The sequence below is a fragment of the Brassica napus genome, chromosome C5 (genome assembly GCF_020379485.1).
Source record: "Brassica napus cultivar Da-Ae chromosome C5, Da-Ae, whole genome shotgun sequence".
NCBI lineage: Eukaryota > Viridiplantae > Streptophyta > Magnoliopsida > Brassicales > Brassicaceae > Brassica > Brassica napus.
This window is the reverse complement of record NC_063448.1, coordinates 16,769,451-16,780,844: the sequence shown is the minus strand read 5'-3', so window position 1 is coordinate 16,780,844 and position 11,394 is coordinate 16,769,451. Positions and strand designations below refer to the sequence as shown.

At 39.1% G+C, this 11,394-nt stretch overlaps 1 protein-coding gene across 3 annotated transcripts; it reads right to left on the bottom strand.

Annotated features, from left to right (window-relative positions):
• Nucleotides 1-5,207: 5,207 nt before the first annotated feature.
• LOC125587880 lies at nucleotides 5,208-11,394 on the bottom strand. Of its 3 annotated transcripts, XR_007324281.1 has the most exons (7): nucleotides 10,964-11,386; nucleotides 10,334-10,431; nucleotides 9,930-10,026; nucleotides 6,361-6,487; nucleotides 5,937-6,224; nucleotides 5,675-5,872; nucleotides 5,208-5,590 (listed from the first exon to the last, which is right to left on the bottom strand). XR_007324281.1 is itself a non-coding variant. In XM_048759172.1 (6 exons), exons 2-6 carry the CDS (start codon nucleotides 10,366-10,368, stop codon nucleotides 5,411-5,413), a joined length of 798 nt encoding a protein of 265 aa, XP_048615129.1. In that variant the 5' UTR covers nucleotides 10,369-10,431; nucleotides 10,964-11,394; the 3' UTR covers nucleotides 5,208-5,410. The 3 variants fall into 3 exon arrangements, 2 of the variants coding, with proteins under 2 accessions (XP_048615129.1, XP_048615128.1); XM_048759172.1 differs by lacking the exon at nucleotides 6,361-6,487 and having other exon boundaries at nucleotides 10,964-11,394; XM_048759171.1 differs by lacking the exons at nucleotides 9,930-10,026; nucleotides 10,334-10,431; nucleotides 10,964-11,386 and having other exon boundaries at nucleotides 6,361-6,663.

Below are 11,394 nucleotides of genomic sequence, written 5' to 3'. Positions count from 1 at the left end.
TAACACGATGTTACATATAAAGAACACCACTCGGAGTCGGAGAAAATGCTGGCATAAAGTAGAAAAGTTTTGAGTTTAACAAAAGGCGTACGGGACAAAAGCTTTTTGCAATAGTGGGAAACCACTTTGATCTCAAATTAATTAAGTTTTTGTAGTAAAACTTAGGATTTAGAATATGAAAGTTCTTATTCATTAATCATAAAGTGTTTCTTTATATAAAGATTACAAGATATAAAAATATAGAAAGTATCCAAAACCTAAACCAACTAGGATTAGGAAAACTACTAATACATAATATGAATATATAACAATTACAAGGAAAAGAAAATAGAGTTTCCTTTTCTCCAAAGTACATAAGCCGCCTCTCTCTCTCTCTCTCTCTCTCTCTCTCCTGGTCGTGGCCGCCTTTCTTTCTCTAGGGTTGGACCGTCTCTCTCTCTAAATGTATGGACCGATTATAGACCGGGCCGGTTATGGACATCCATCAATTGATTTATAACACTCCCCCTTGGATGATATAACCATACTGGATTGTAATACGCTTATGTTGCCTCATTAAAACCTTATCAGGAAAACCCAGTGGGACAAAACCATGATGGAGGAAAAAGAGTACAACACGCACTACTCCCCCTGATGTAAACCTTAGTGGAGGCCTTTTAGCCTAAGCATCCTAATCTGATGCGTGAGCTTCCTGAACGTGCAGGTCGGAAGTGCCTTAGTGAATAGATCGGCCAAATTTTCACTGGATCGTACTTGGACCACTTTGACCTCTCCGGCCTTTTGAAAATCGTGGGTAAAGAAGAACTTAGGCAAAATATGTTTTGCCTTGTCCCCTTTGATATAGCCGTCTTTGAGCTGAGCAATGCAAGCCACATTGTCCTCGAACATCACGGTCGGTTCTTTGCACTCGGCCATCCCACATTCTGATCGGACATGTTGGGTCATCGACCTCAACCAGACTAACTCGCGGCTGGCCTCTTGAATGGCCAATATTTCCGAGTGAATGGATGAAGTGGCCGCCATCGTCTGTTTCATGGAACGCCATGATATGGCCGTACCTCCAAGTCTTTCGTTCCTTACAGGTAACGAAGAACATGTTTAATCCCGTTTCAGTGCCTCTGGGTCGGACATGAGCTAAACCTAGATAGTAGAATCACGGCAAAGGCTATATCAGGCCGTGTATGAGTTGCCAAGTACATTAAAGCTCCTATGGCACTGAGATATGGCATTTCGGGACCTAGGACATCTACATCGTCCATCTTGGGACGGAATGGATCAGTGTCCAGACCGAGGGATCTCACGACCATGGGACTGGTCAGAGGATGACAATCGGCCATATTGAATCTCTTGAGTACATTTTCTGTATATGCCATTTGATGCACAAGGATACCATAAATTATGTAGTCAAGCTGTAATCCCAAACAAAATTTAGTTTTCCCAAAATCTTTCATCTCAAATTCTTTCTTAAGGTATTCAACTGTTTTGGAAATCTCTCCAGAGGTTCCAAGGATGTTCAGATCATCAACATACACTGCTATGATCACGAATCCTTTATTTTCGAATTTCTTAATGAAAATGCTTGGACTGATAGGGTTATTTCTATATCCCCCTTTCACTAGGTACTCACTTAGTCTATTGTACCACATCCGTCCGGATTGTTTCAGTCAATAAAGAGATTTATTCAACTTAATACAATGTTGTTCTCGAGAACTCTCTTTGTTTTTCAATTCAATACCCTCTGGGACTTTCATATAGATTTCATTATCCAGTGGACCATATAAGTATGGGGTTACAACATCCATTAACCGTAAATCTAGACCTTCTCTCACGGCCAGACTCATTAAAAATCTGAAGGTCGTAGCATCTACCACAGGGGAGTAAGTCTCCTCATAATATATTTCTGGTCTCTGTGAGAATCCTTGTGCAACAAGTCGTGTTTTGTATCTCACAACTTCGCCATTCTCATATCTCTTTCTCACAAAGACCCATTTGTATCCAACTGGTTTGATAGCATGCGGTGTCCAGATTATTGGACCAAATACACCTCTTTTCCTCAATGATTCTAACTCCACGTTTATGGCTTCTTTCCACTTAAGCCAATCTAGTCGTTGCATGCATTCATATATAGACGTGAGTTCATAATCCTCGTTATCCATAAGTTCAAGTGCTACTTCATAAGCAAATACATCATTCAGGTCGACATGTTTTCTGTTCCATTGTATCCCAGACAAGACATAGTTTATTGAGATCTCATTATTATCTGGAACTTCAGTACCATGAGGCTTGGCGTCCCAAGCATCATTCTTTTGTACATCATAGCCAGCCATATCAGTGGCATCAGGTCCGGCCATGTCTAAAGCCGTAGGGTTGGACGCGGCCACATCACGGGCTGGATCGGCCGCGGTCGTGTCTGGTGTCTTATCAACCTCGGTTTCATTTTCTGCACCTTTCTTTGTTTTCTGAGGGTTCTTATCTTTGGAACCTATTGGACTACCACGTTTCAAACGATGTCTAGACTCTGTAGCAACTTGATTGTGTTCCTCTTGAACATCAATTCTTATTGGTGCATTAGCAGCTGGTATGTATGACTTAGTCACACTTTTCGGGTCAGCAAAGAAATCTGGCAATTGATTAGCTAGCTTTTGTAAATGAATGATCTTTTGAACTTCTAGATCACATTCTTGAGTTCGAGGATCTTGCCAATATAAGGATTTTTGATTCCATGAAATTTCTTTTACCATTTTACTGCTATCTCCCCCTAATGTTGGAAGTTCGGATTCATTGAAATGACAATCCGCGTATCTGGCCTTAAACAAATCACCCGTAGTTGGCTCAAGATACTTTAAAATCGTGGGGAAATCAAATCCAACATATATCCCCATTCTCCTTTGAGGTCCCATATTTGTTCTATGTAGTGGAGCTATTGGAACATAAACGGCACAGCCGAAAGTCTTAAGATGGGAAATGTCTGGCTCATGACCCATGAGTAATTGTAATGGGGAAAACTTATGTTCACTTGATGGTCTGATGCGTATGAGCTCGGCCGCATGCAGGACGGCATGTCCCCACGCTGAGACCGGAAGTCTCGACCTCATGAGTAATGGTTGAGCTATGAGCTGTATGCGTTTTATAAATGATTCGGCCAAGCCGTTTTGTGTATGTACATGTGCCACGGAGTGTTCCAAACTTACCCCCATGGACATACAGTAATCATAAAATGCTTGGGAAGTGAACTCACCAGCATTATCTAGACGTATAGTCTTTAAAGGAAAATCTGGAAAATGGGCTCGTAATCGAATTATCTGAGCATGTAACCTGGCAAATGCCTGGTTGCGGGATGATAGGAGACAGACATGCGACCATCTAGTGGACACATCTATAATAACCATGAAATATCAAAATGTCCCACAATGTGGGTGAATTGGTCCACAGATGTCTCCTTGAATTCTTTCCAGAAAGTTTATCATTTCCTTAGTGACTTTAACTGGTGATGGCCTTGAAATGAGTTTCCCTTGGGAACAAGCAACACAAGATAGGTTCTTTGGGATAATTATTTTCTCTTTAAGGGAATGACCGTTTGAGTTCAGAATTAGTTTACGCATCATGGTCGAACCGGGATGGCCAAGCCGGTCGTGCCATAGAGTGAAATTTTCGATTGCCTCTTTATTAAAAGTGGCATTGGCCTCGACCATACTGACTTTAGCATGGTAAAGGCCAGTAGATAGTGCGGGAATGGATTCTAAAACTTTCTTATTGCCATGGGTGATTTCAATGATTTGAAGGGATTCTTTGTTTCCTTCGCCCGTGGTTTCAATATGAAAGCCATTCATTCGAATGTCTTTAAAGCTTAATAGACTTCTCTTAGATCTGGGTGAATACAAGGCATCTGATATCTCAAGATGTCTACCCATAGGCAACATGATGTTAGCCTGGCCGTGACCCTCTATGAGACAAGCTATACCCACAATGGTGGAGATGTTAGCATTTTTAAGAGTTAGGTTTATGAAGTACCTATTGTCTTTTAAGATCGTGTGGCTTGATCCACTGTCCACAACGAGTACATCCTTGTTCTCGTTCATTTCTAAAACAAGATTCAACAGGATGCTACTTAGAGACTTCATATATAAAATCATTTCATTTATTATTAAGTTTAAAACAAGTTCAAAGAAATGACAACATAGAAATGAAAAACACCAAATCAAAAACATCAAATTTAGATTACAAATGTCGAAATCATAATTCAGTCTTTAAGACAATCTGAAGTTTCATAATCCATAAGATCGTCCTTCACATGATCGAAGTCTTTTTCATCATCTTGGTAAGTCATATATATGGACTTCAGGATTCTTCCCTTTCAAACTCTCTTGATAGAGGTCAACTAGATGCTTGGGAGTCCTACAAGTCTTAGCCCAATGATTGTCCATACCACATATTTGGCACACAGATTCACTTGATTTGGTCGAGTGTTGGGGTTTGAATGAAGACCCATGGCCGCGACCATGACCTCGTCCAAATGAGCGTCCATGATCTCGTCCATGGTCTCAACCATTCCCACGTCCGCGGCCAAAAGATCTTCGACCGCGGCCACGTCCGTTCGAGTTGTCTCGACCACGGCCACTACAAGAAAACAGCTCTATTGCAATAATAATATATTGTTGCAATATACTCATATATTGTTGCAAATATAAAATTGGAATAAAATTGTGACAATTTTTAACTTCTTGCTGTTTGAATGTTGCAAATTCATGTTTGTTGCATATACGTAGCAAAATTAGCAAGAAATTGAAATGTTGCTATATATGTCATATTATTGCAACAATTTTTATAGCAATTTTGTTGTATATTTACAACATATTTTGTAACCATAGATGGTGGCAAGTCATTGCTACGTCAAATATATAGCAAACAACATTGCAAATTTGCAATTATTGTTTTCTGAAATTTAGTAATATTAATGCAATAAAATATATAGAAAAATATTTGGTACAATTTTAACGTTGCAATTAAAATTGTTGCAAAATTTGCTATATAAAAGATGCAGCAAATGTTGTTGCAAATTTTCCTATAATTACTTTTAAATAGTACATTTGTTGCCAATATTTTTTGACAATAAAATTAGTAGATATGCATAGATTAATTGTTTTTTTATAAGCAATATTCGATGTGTTATTTATTTTTTACGATATATATATTTTATAATAAACAAAAGTCAAACACCAATTTTATTAAATAAACTAAAATTTTTTAAAAAAAATCAACAATGCATTAATAGAGAAAAACCAGGAATAATTTAAAACTAGAAAAAACTAATAAAACCTTCGAATAACAAAAGCAACCAATTTAAACTTGGTTGTTGACACCCCTGGATAGAATAGCTGGACAAAGGATGGCAATCATTTTCTCCGAGCCTTCAAGTTTGCTCAGCCTTTTCTTTGATATCTTCATTTTCTTGAGAAATGTCTTGTACCTTTTTCTTGAACTCATGATTTTCTAAGTGGCTTTCAATGGTGACTCGCATTTTAGCATTGAGTGAAACCTCTCTAAGAAGAGCTCCAAAACCAAACACACGACCTTGTGTTGAATCAACCAACTGTAGAATATAATATATGTAAGACAAAAGAAATCTATGAAGAAATCTAGGAAAATAAAAAGATTTTTAGAACTATTGCATTACCTTCAAATACATTTGATTCTTCTTCTCAGAAGTTAGCTCTTCTGTGACTAGGATATCATCTTCAAGCATATGATCAGCTACATTTTTTCCAAATCCTTCACTAATTAGCCTTGCCCTTTCATCCACAAATGACCCGTCTGATTTCTTGTGTGTCTCACGAAGAACATCAATGTAAGATGCATCTCCGTTTTTTTCTTTCTACAAAGGAGAAGTGTTGGAAAATAATATTATTTAAAGTAGTACATATGAAAACAAGTCTTACCAATATATCGGCAACCCTAGCATATGAACGTGAGCCAGCTCGGTGTTTATGAGGTCCCAGCCCGTTTCGATCTGACATTCGACTCTTAGACGCTTTTTTACTTTTTTCCTTAGCTTTATCTGTTCCCCAGTAGGCAACCAAGTCTTTGTAGTAATCATCAAGGATCCAATATGGCTGCTTACCTCTTTCTTTTACTCGGCTGATCATATCGATCAGTTTAGTCGCAGCACATTTGCAAAACATCTTACGCACCTCGGATTCAATCAAGTGATTCCAAGAGAATTTGCTCTGGTATTTAAAAAAAAAGTAAGAGCGCTATACATAAAACTTTAGCGATATGGCATAAGTATTTCTATTCCAGTGGAAACATCAAAACAAGATTTTTTTTTTTAATTTTTTGTATATGTAATCTTTTGTGATATACCTTGAATGTGAACCACCATCGCTCTTTCACATGTTGCGGTGTAGTTGACCAGTTTCGATACGGGCCAGGAAAATCAGATCGGATGATTGTTCTTATCTCACTAGTAATTACGGAATCACGTTTGAACCTAGAAAAGGAAAATAAAAATATAACGCAACCACTACAAGAAAACACACCGAATTCCGACGGATCTTCCGACGGACACCAAGGTCGTCGGACATTTGCGACGGAATACTGACAAATTTCCGACCAAATCCAAAAAAATGAAGGCGTCGGAATTCCGTCGGCCATTTCCGACGGAATTCCGACGACATACGGTTCGTCGGAATTTTCCGACGACTTTTCGACGACATTCCGATAAAAAATGTAACCGTTGTAGTCGTCGGAAGTTCGTCGGTATATTCCGACGAAATTCCGACGACATTCCGATTAATAGCAAAGTCGTCGGAATTCCATCGGTATATTCCGACGGAATTCCGACGAACCATGTGACCGTTGCCGACAAATACATATGACCGTTGTATAGCCGTTTGGGATTGGACAATTCCGACGGAATTCCGACGGACTTCTTTACATCCGTCGGAATTCCGTCGGAAAGTCGTCGGAGGTCCGTAAGCAATTTCCTATAAATACAACCCCTCCTCATTCAACTCATTCACACTTCATTCTCTCTTCATTCTCTTTAGTCATAACAATTCCGTGAAAATCATGTCTTCAGAAGTTTATTATCGTTCGTGGATGGATAAACCTCATTTGGATCCGAACACCAATTTGCTTACGGAAGAATACGTTCAAGGGATTGGAGAATTCATGAGGCTTGTTCAACAGCAACCGGATGCAAAAAGTGGTATGTTAAGATGTCCCTGCTCTTCTTGCAATAATAATAAGGTTATAAAAGAATTTGATGTTTGGACTCATTTGTATATGAAAGGGTTTTCACGTAATTATAAAGTTTGGTACCTTCATGGGGAAACTGGTTATGAATATGGTAGTACTAGCGAACCTCAGCCTGTTAGTGAACCTCAGCCTGTTAGTGAACCTCAGCCTGATATTAGGTTAGAAGAATCTAGAACGGATATAGATTATGGTGTAGGTACTGAGCAGATGGTACATGATCATTATAGAGGGGAAGAACCAAACCCCGAGTCTAGGAGATTTTTTGACATGTTGGATGCAGGAAAACAACCTTTGTATCAAAATTGTAGAGATGGTCATTCAGTCTTATCATCTGCAACTAGATTAATGGGTATTAAGACAGACTATAATTTGGCTGAAGAATGTATGGATGCGATTACTGATTTTGTCAAAGGTATTCTACCTGAGGATAACCTTGCACCGGGTTCATACTACGAGGTTCAGAAACTTGTTGCAGGTCTTCAACTACCGTATGAAGTGATAGATGTATGTATTGACAACTGCATGATCTACTGGAGAGCGGATGAGACACGGAATGTATGCAAATTTTGTGGGAAACCTCGTTATCAGGAGACGAGGGGAAGAGTTCCGATCCCATGCTTGTATCAGTGTGAGCGCACAGCAAAAGCAATGAGATGGCATGCAGAGCATTCCACAAATGGTGAGATTAGACATCCTTCAGATGCAAAGGCTTGGAAACATTTCCAGTCAACATATCCAGAATTTGCGGAAGAGAGAAGAAATGTTTATCTTGGATTATCTACTGATGGTTTCAGCCCATTTGGAAAGCATGGAAGGCAGTATTCTCTATGGCCAGTTATTGTGACACCGTACAACTTACGGCCGAGCTTGTGCATGCGACGAGAGTTTTTGTTTCTCTCAATTCTAGTCCCCGGGCCAGATCATCCTAAAAGATCACTAGATGTGTTTCTTCAACCACTAATATATGAGTTGCAACAACTATGGGCGCATGGTTTTGAGACATACGATGTTTCGCGCAAAGAAAACTTTCAGATGCGGGCAGTACTTATGTGGACAATAAGTGACTTTCCAGCATATGGTATGTTATCTGGATGGACAACACATGGGAAGCTATCATGTCCATATTGTCAAGATGACACAGATGCTTTCCAACTAAAGAACGGAAGGAAAACGTGTTGGTTTGACTGTCACAGACGATTTCTACCACCTGATCATCCATACCGCAGGAGTAAGACTTCGTTTACGAAGAACAAGCAGGTGTTTGATGGTCCACCTGAGGAAGTTAGTGGGAAAGATTTGTTGAAGCAGTTTAGGTATTTTGATGCAGAAAGGACGCCAGATGTAGGTGGACATGAAAACATTCGAGTCAATGCGGTTGGAGAGCTACATAACTGGCACAAAAAGAGTATTTTCTGGGATCTACCATATTGGGAGAGTCATCTATTGCGGCATAATTTAGATGTCATGCATATTGAGAAGAACTTCTTCGATAATCTGATGAACACAGTCCTTAACATCCAAGGTAAAACGAAGGATAATTTGAAGTCAAGGTTGGATTTAGTCGATATTTGTGATCGTTCTGAACTTCACGTTGATGAGAACGGTACGGCCCCTTTTCCCATTTATCGGCTAGATGGTGCTAGAAAAGAAGAGTTCTTTAAATATTTTTGTAGGCGGTTCCTAAAAGGAAAGGAGGCCGTTTAGTTGGGTTGGCCCGTCGTGCTTCTTCGTATCCGGCATCTTCTTCGCAAGCTCCGTATGCCGATCCCATGATTCTCGAGGAGCTACATGACAAAGATGCACGGATTGGAGCATTGGAGGAGCAGAACACCACTATCCTTTCGGAGAATGCCACTATCCGTTCGGAGAATGCCACTATCCTTGCTGAGTTGGCATCCCAGAAGAAGTTCAACACCGAGATTATGCAGAAGCTAGATCGTTTGATGTCTTCGAGTTCTTCTTAGTTTATTTCGGCTTTATAAAACTTTCGGAATGTTTTTTTTTTCTATTTCGGTTTGTATGAATTTTAAACTTAATGAATGTTTTTTTCCTATTTCGGTTTTTATGAATTTAAATTTTATAATATTATTAGTTTTAAATTTCCAATTTTTTAAATTTATTAATATCAAAAAATATATAAAAATGCAAAATTAATTTGTTAAAAAAAAGGGTATATACCGACGGACAAAGGTCGTCGGAATATACCGACGGACATATATCCGTCGGAATTTACCGACAAACCCATTTCCGTCGGAATATACCGACGAACGTGGTTCGTCGGTATATTCCGACGACCGATGTCCGTCGGTAAATTCCGACGCCTACAGTTCGTCGGAATAAACCGAGGAACCACGTTCGTCGGAATTGTAGTTTTCCGATGAACTCCGGTCTTCTGTAGCCGCATCGTAATATCGTCGGAAGTTCGTCAGAATGACGTTTCTTGGTATTCGTCAGAAAGTCGTCGGAATTTCGACGTTTTTTTTCCGACAAAACGATACCGACGGACGGGTTCGTCGGAATTTCGTCGGAATATACCGATTCCGACGAATTACCGACGATTTCGGCCATCAGAATCCCCCTGTTTTCTTGTAGTGAACTAAAACAATAACGTGAGGTTCATATATATAATATATATATATATATGTTTCTTTTTACCACAATGATCCACTCACACTGGAAGGATTAAGAACACCTAAGACATTCATAGGTTGGTCTGCTCCATGATTTTCACCCTCAGTTGCCATCTGGAGATGAGTTGCTTTCAAAGAACTGCGATGCAGAAGTTTACTAGTTTACTGGATTGTTAAAAACACCGTATAGGCTGTATATATATATATATACATATGAAAACAACAAAATCTAAACCTCCCGATATTGGTATATCCATATCTTTTTAGCATAATATTCTTTAAACAAACTAAAGTGCAGCGGCAAATGAAATATAAGGAGGGAACAACATTTGACTAAAAAGTGAATATATTCGTAGTTACAAGCTCATTTCTTGTGAACTATTTAATAAATTTTCAAATAAAACACAAAAGTATAGAACTTTTAATATGAAACTAGAATAACTTACGTGTGGGTTCCATGAGAAAGCTGAATAAGAGCCATATATAATGTTCAAAAAGCAGTAGGCAGTAGCTGATGTAAAATTCCAACAGTAGATGATGATCACTACAAACACAAAACAGAACAAGTAAACAACATCAACACATAACAATGTATCATTAAACCGGACTCGTCACATGTCATTACAATCTTGACTTCCAAACTACAACAACACTAAGCAACCCGAAAATACAATCTTGAGTTCTAGACTTCCAGTCAACAAAATAAGACAGAAATAACAAGTCAGGCCCAATCCAGCGATAACTATGTATTTATTTCGTTAAAACAACCAAAACTGAATTTACCATTGCAAAGTTCAAACCGTTAAAACAATTAAACAAAGTCATCTACTGAAAATCAGTCAAAACAGAGCTACATGCTTGAAAAGAGAATAAAAAACTATAAGAAAACCAGTAAACGCAGTCACTCTCAAGTAGCAACAAGAAACTATATTTTTGGCAGTAGTAGAAAGAAAATATAACCATGACACGACAGAAAAGAGTCAGGACCACAGGTCTGTTCCATACACAACCATGAAACGACAGAAAAGAGTTAGCCAAGAGTAGAAGTTGAGTAGTTCACCGAAGAAAAGAGTTACCTCTGTACATGCATGTCGTCCTCATATGTAAACAGTACAAGCCCGTGGAGGAAGAAGAGAAGAAGAACCCATCGCCGATGATTGGATGTGTTGTCGGTTCAGCTTCTCTGCTGCAGATCGAAGACCAGGGGAAGTCCGAGAGCACCATCCAAGCTTGAACTGCTATCACCGGAGCTCCATCTGTTGTGGCTGTGAAGATCGCCTCCGAATAGCCATCGCCACTCTCTCTCTCTTTTTTTTTCAGGTGAAGAAACAAAGGAAATCATATGGTCACGGGTCCTCGCTGTTCTGTATGAAAAATCAGGCCCGATCCCGTGATAAGCCCAATTGTTGACCAGATTCGCAGAGCCAAGGAACCACGAGTATAACACTCTGTTTTTCATACTTTGCTAAATAGGCAATAAATTAATATATAAACGAGAGATATAGGT

Excerpts from the sequence above, each read along its gene's own strand:
- LOC125587880 (XM_048759171.1), bottom strand. The coding sequence starts at position 6,651 with ATGGCCGACGGAATTCCGACGCCTTCATTTTTTTGGATTTGGTCGGAA. Across the intron at positions 6,225-6,360 it reads GATGGTGGTTCACATTCAAG|AGCAAATTCTCTTGGAATCA; the intron begins GTATATCACAAA and ends TTTAAATACCAG. Across the intron at positions 5,873-5,936 it reads CTAGGGTTGCCGATATATTG|AAAGAAAAAAACGGAGATGC; the intron begins GTAAGACTTGTT and ends TCTCCTTTGTAG.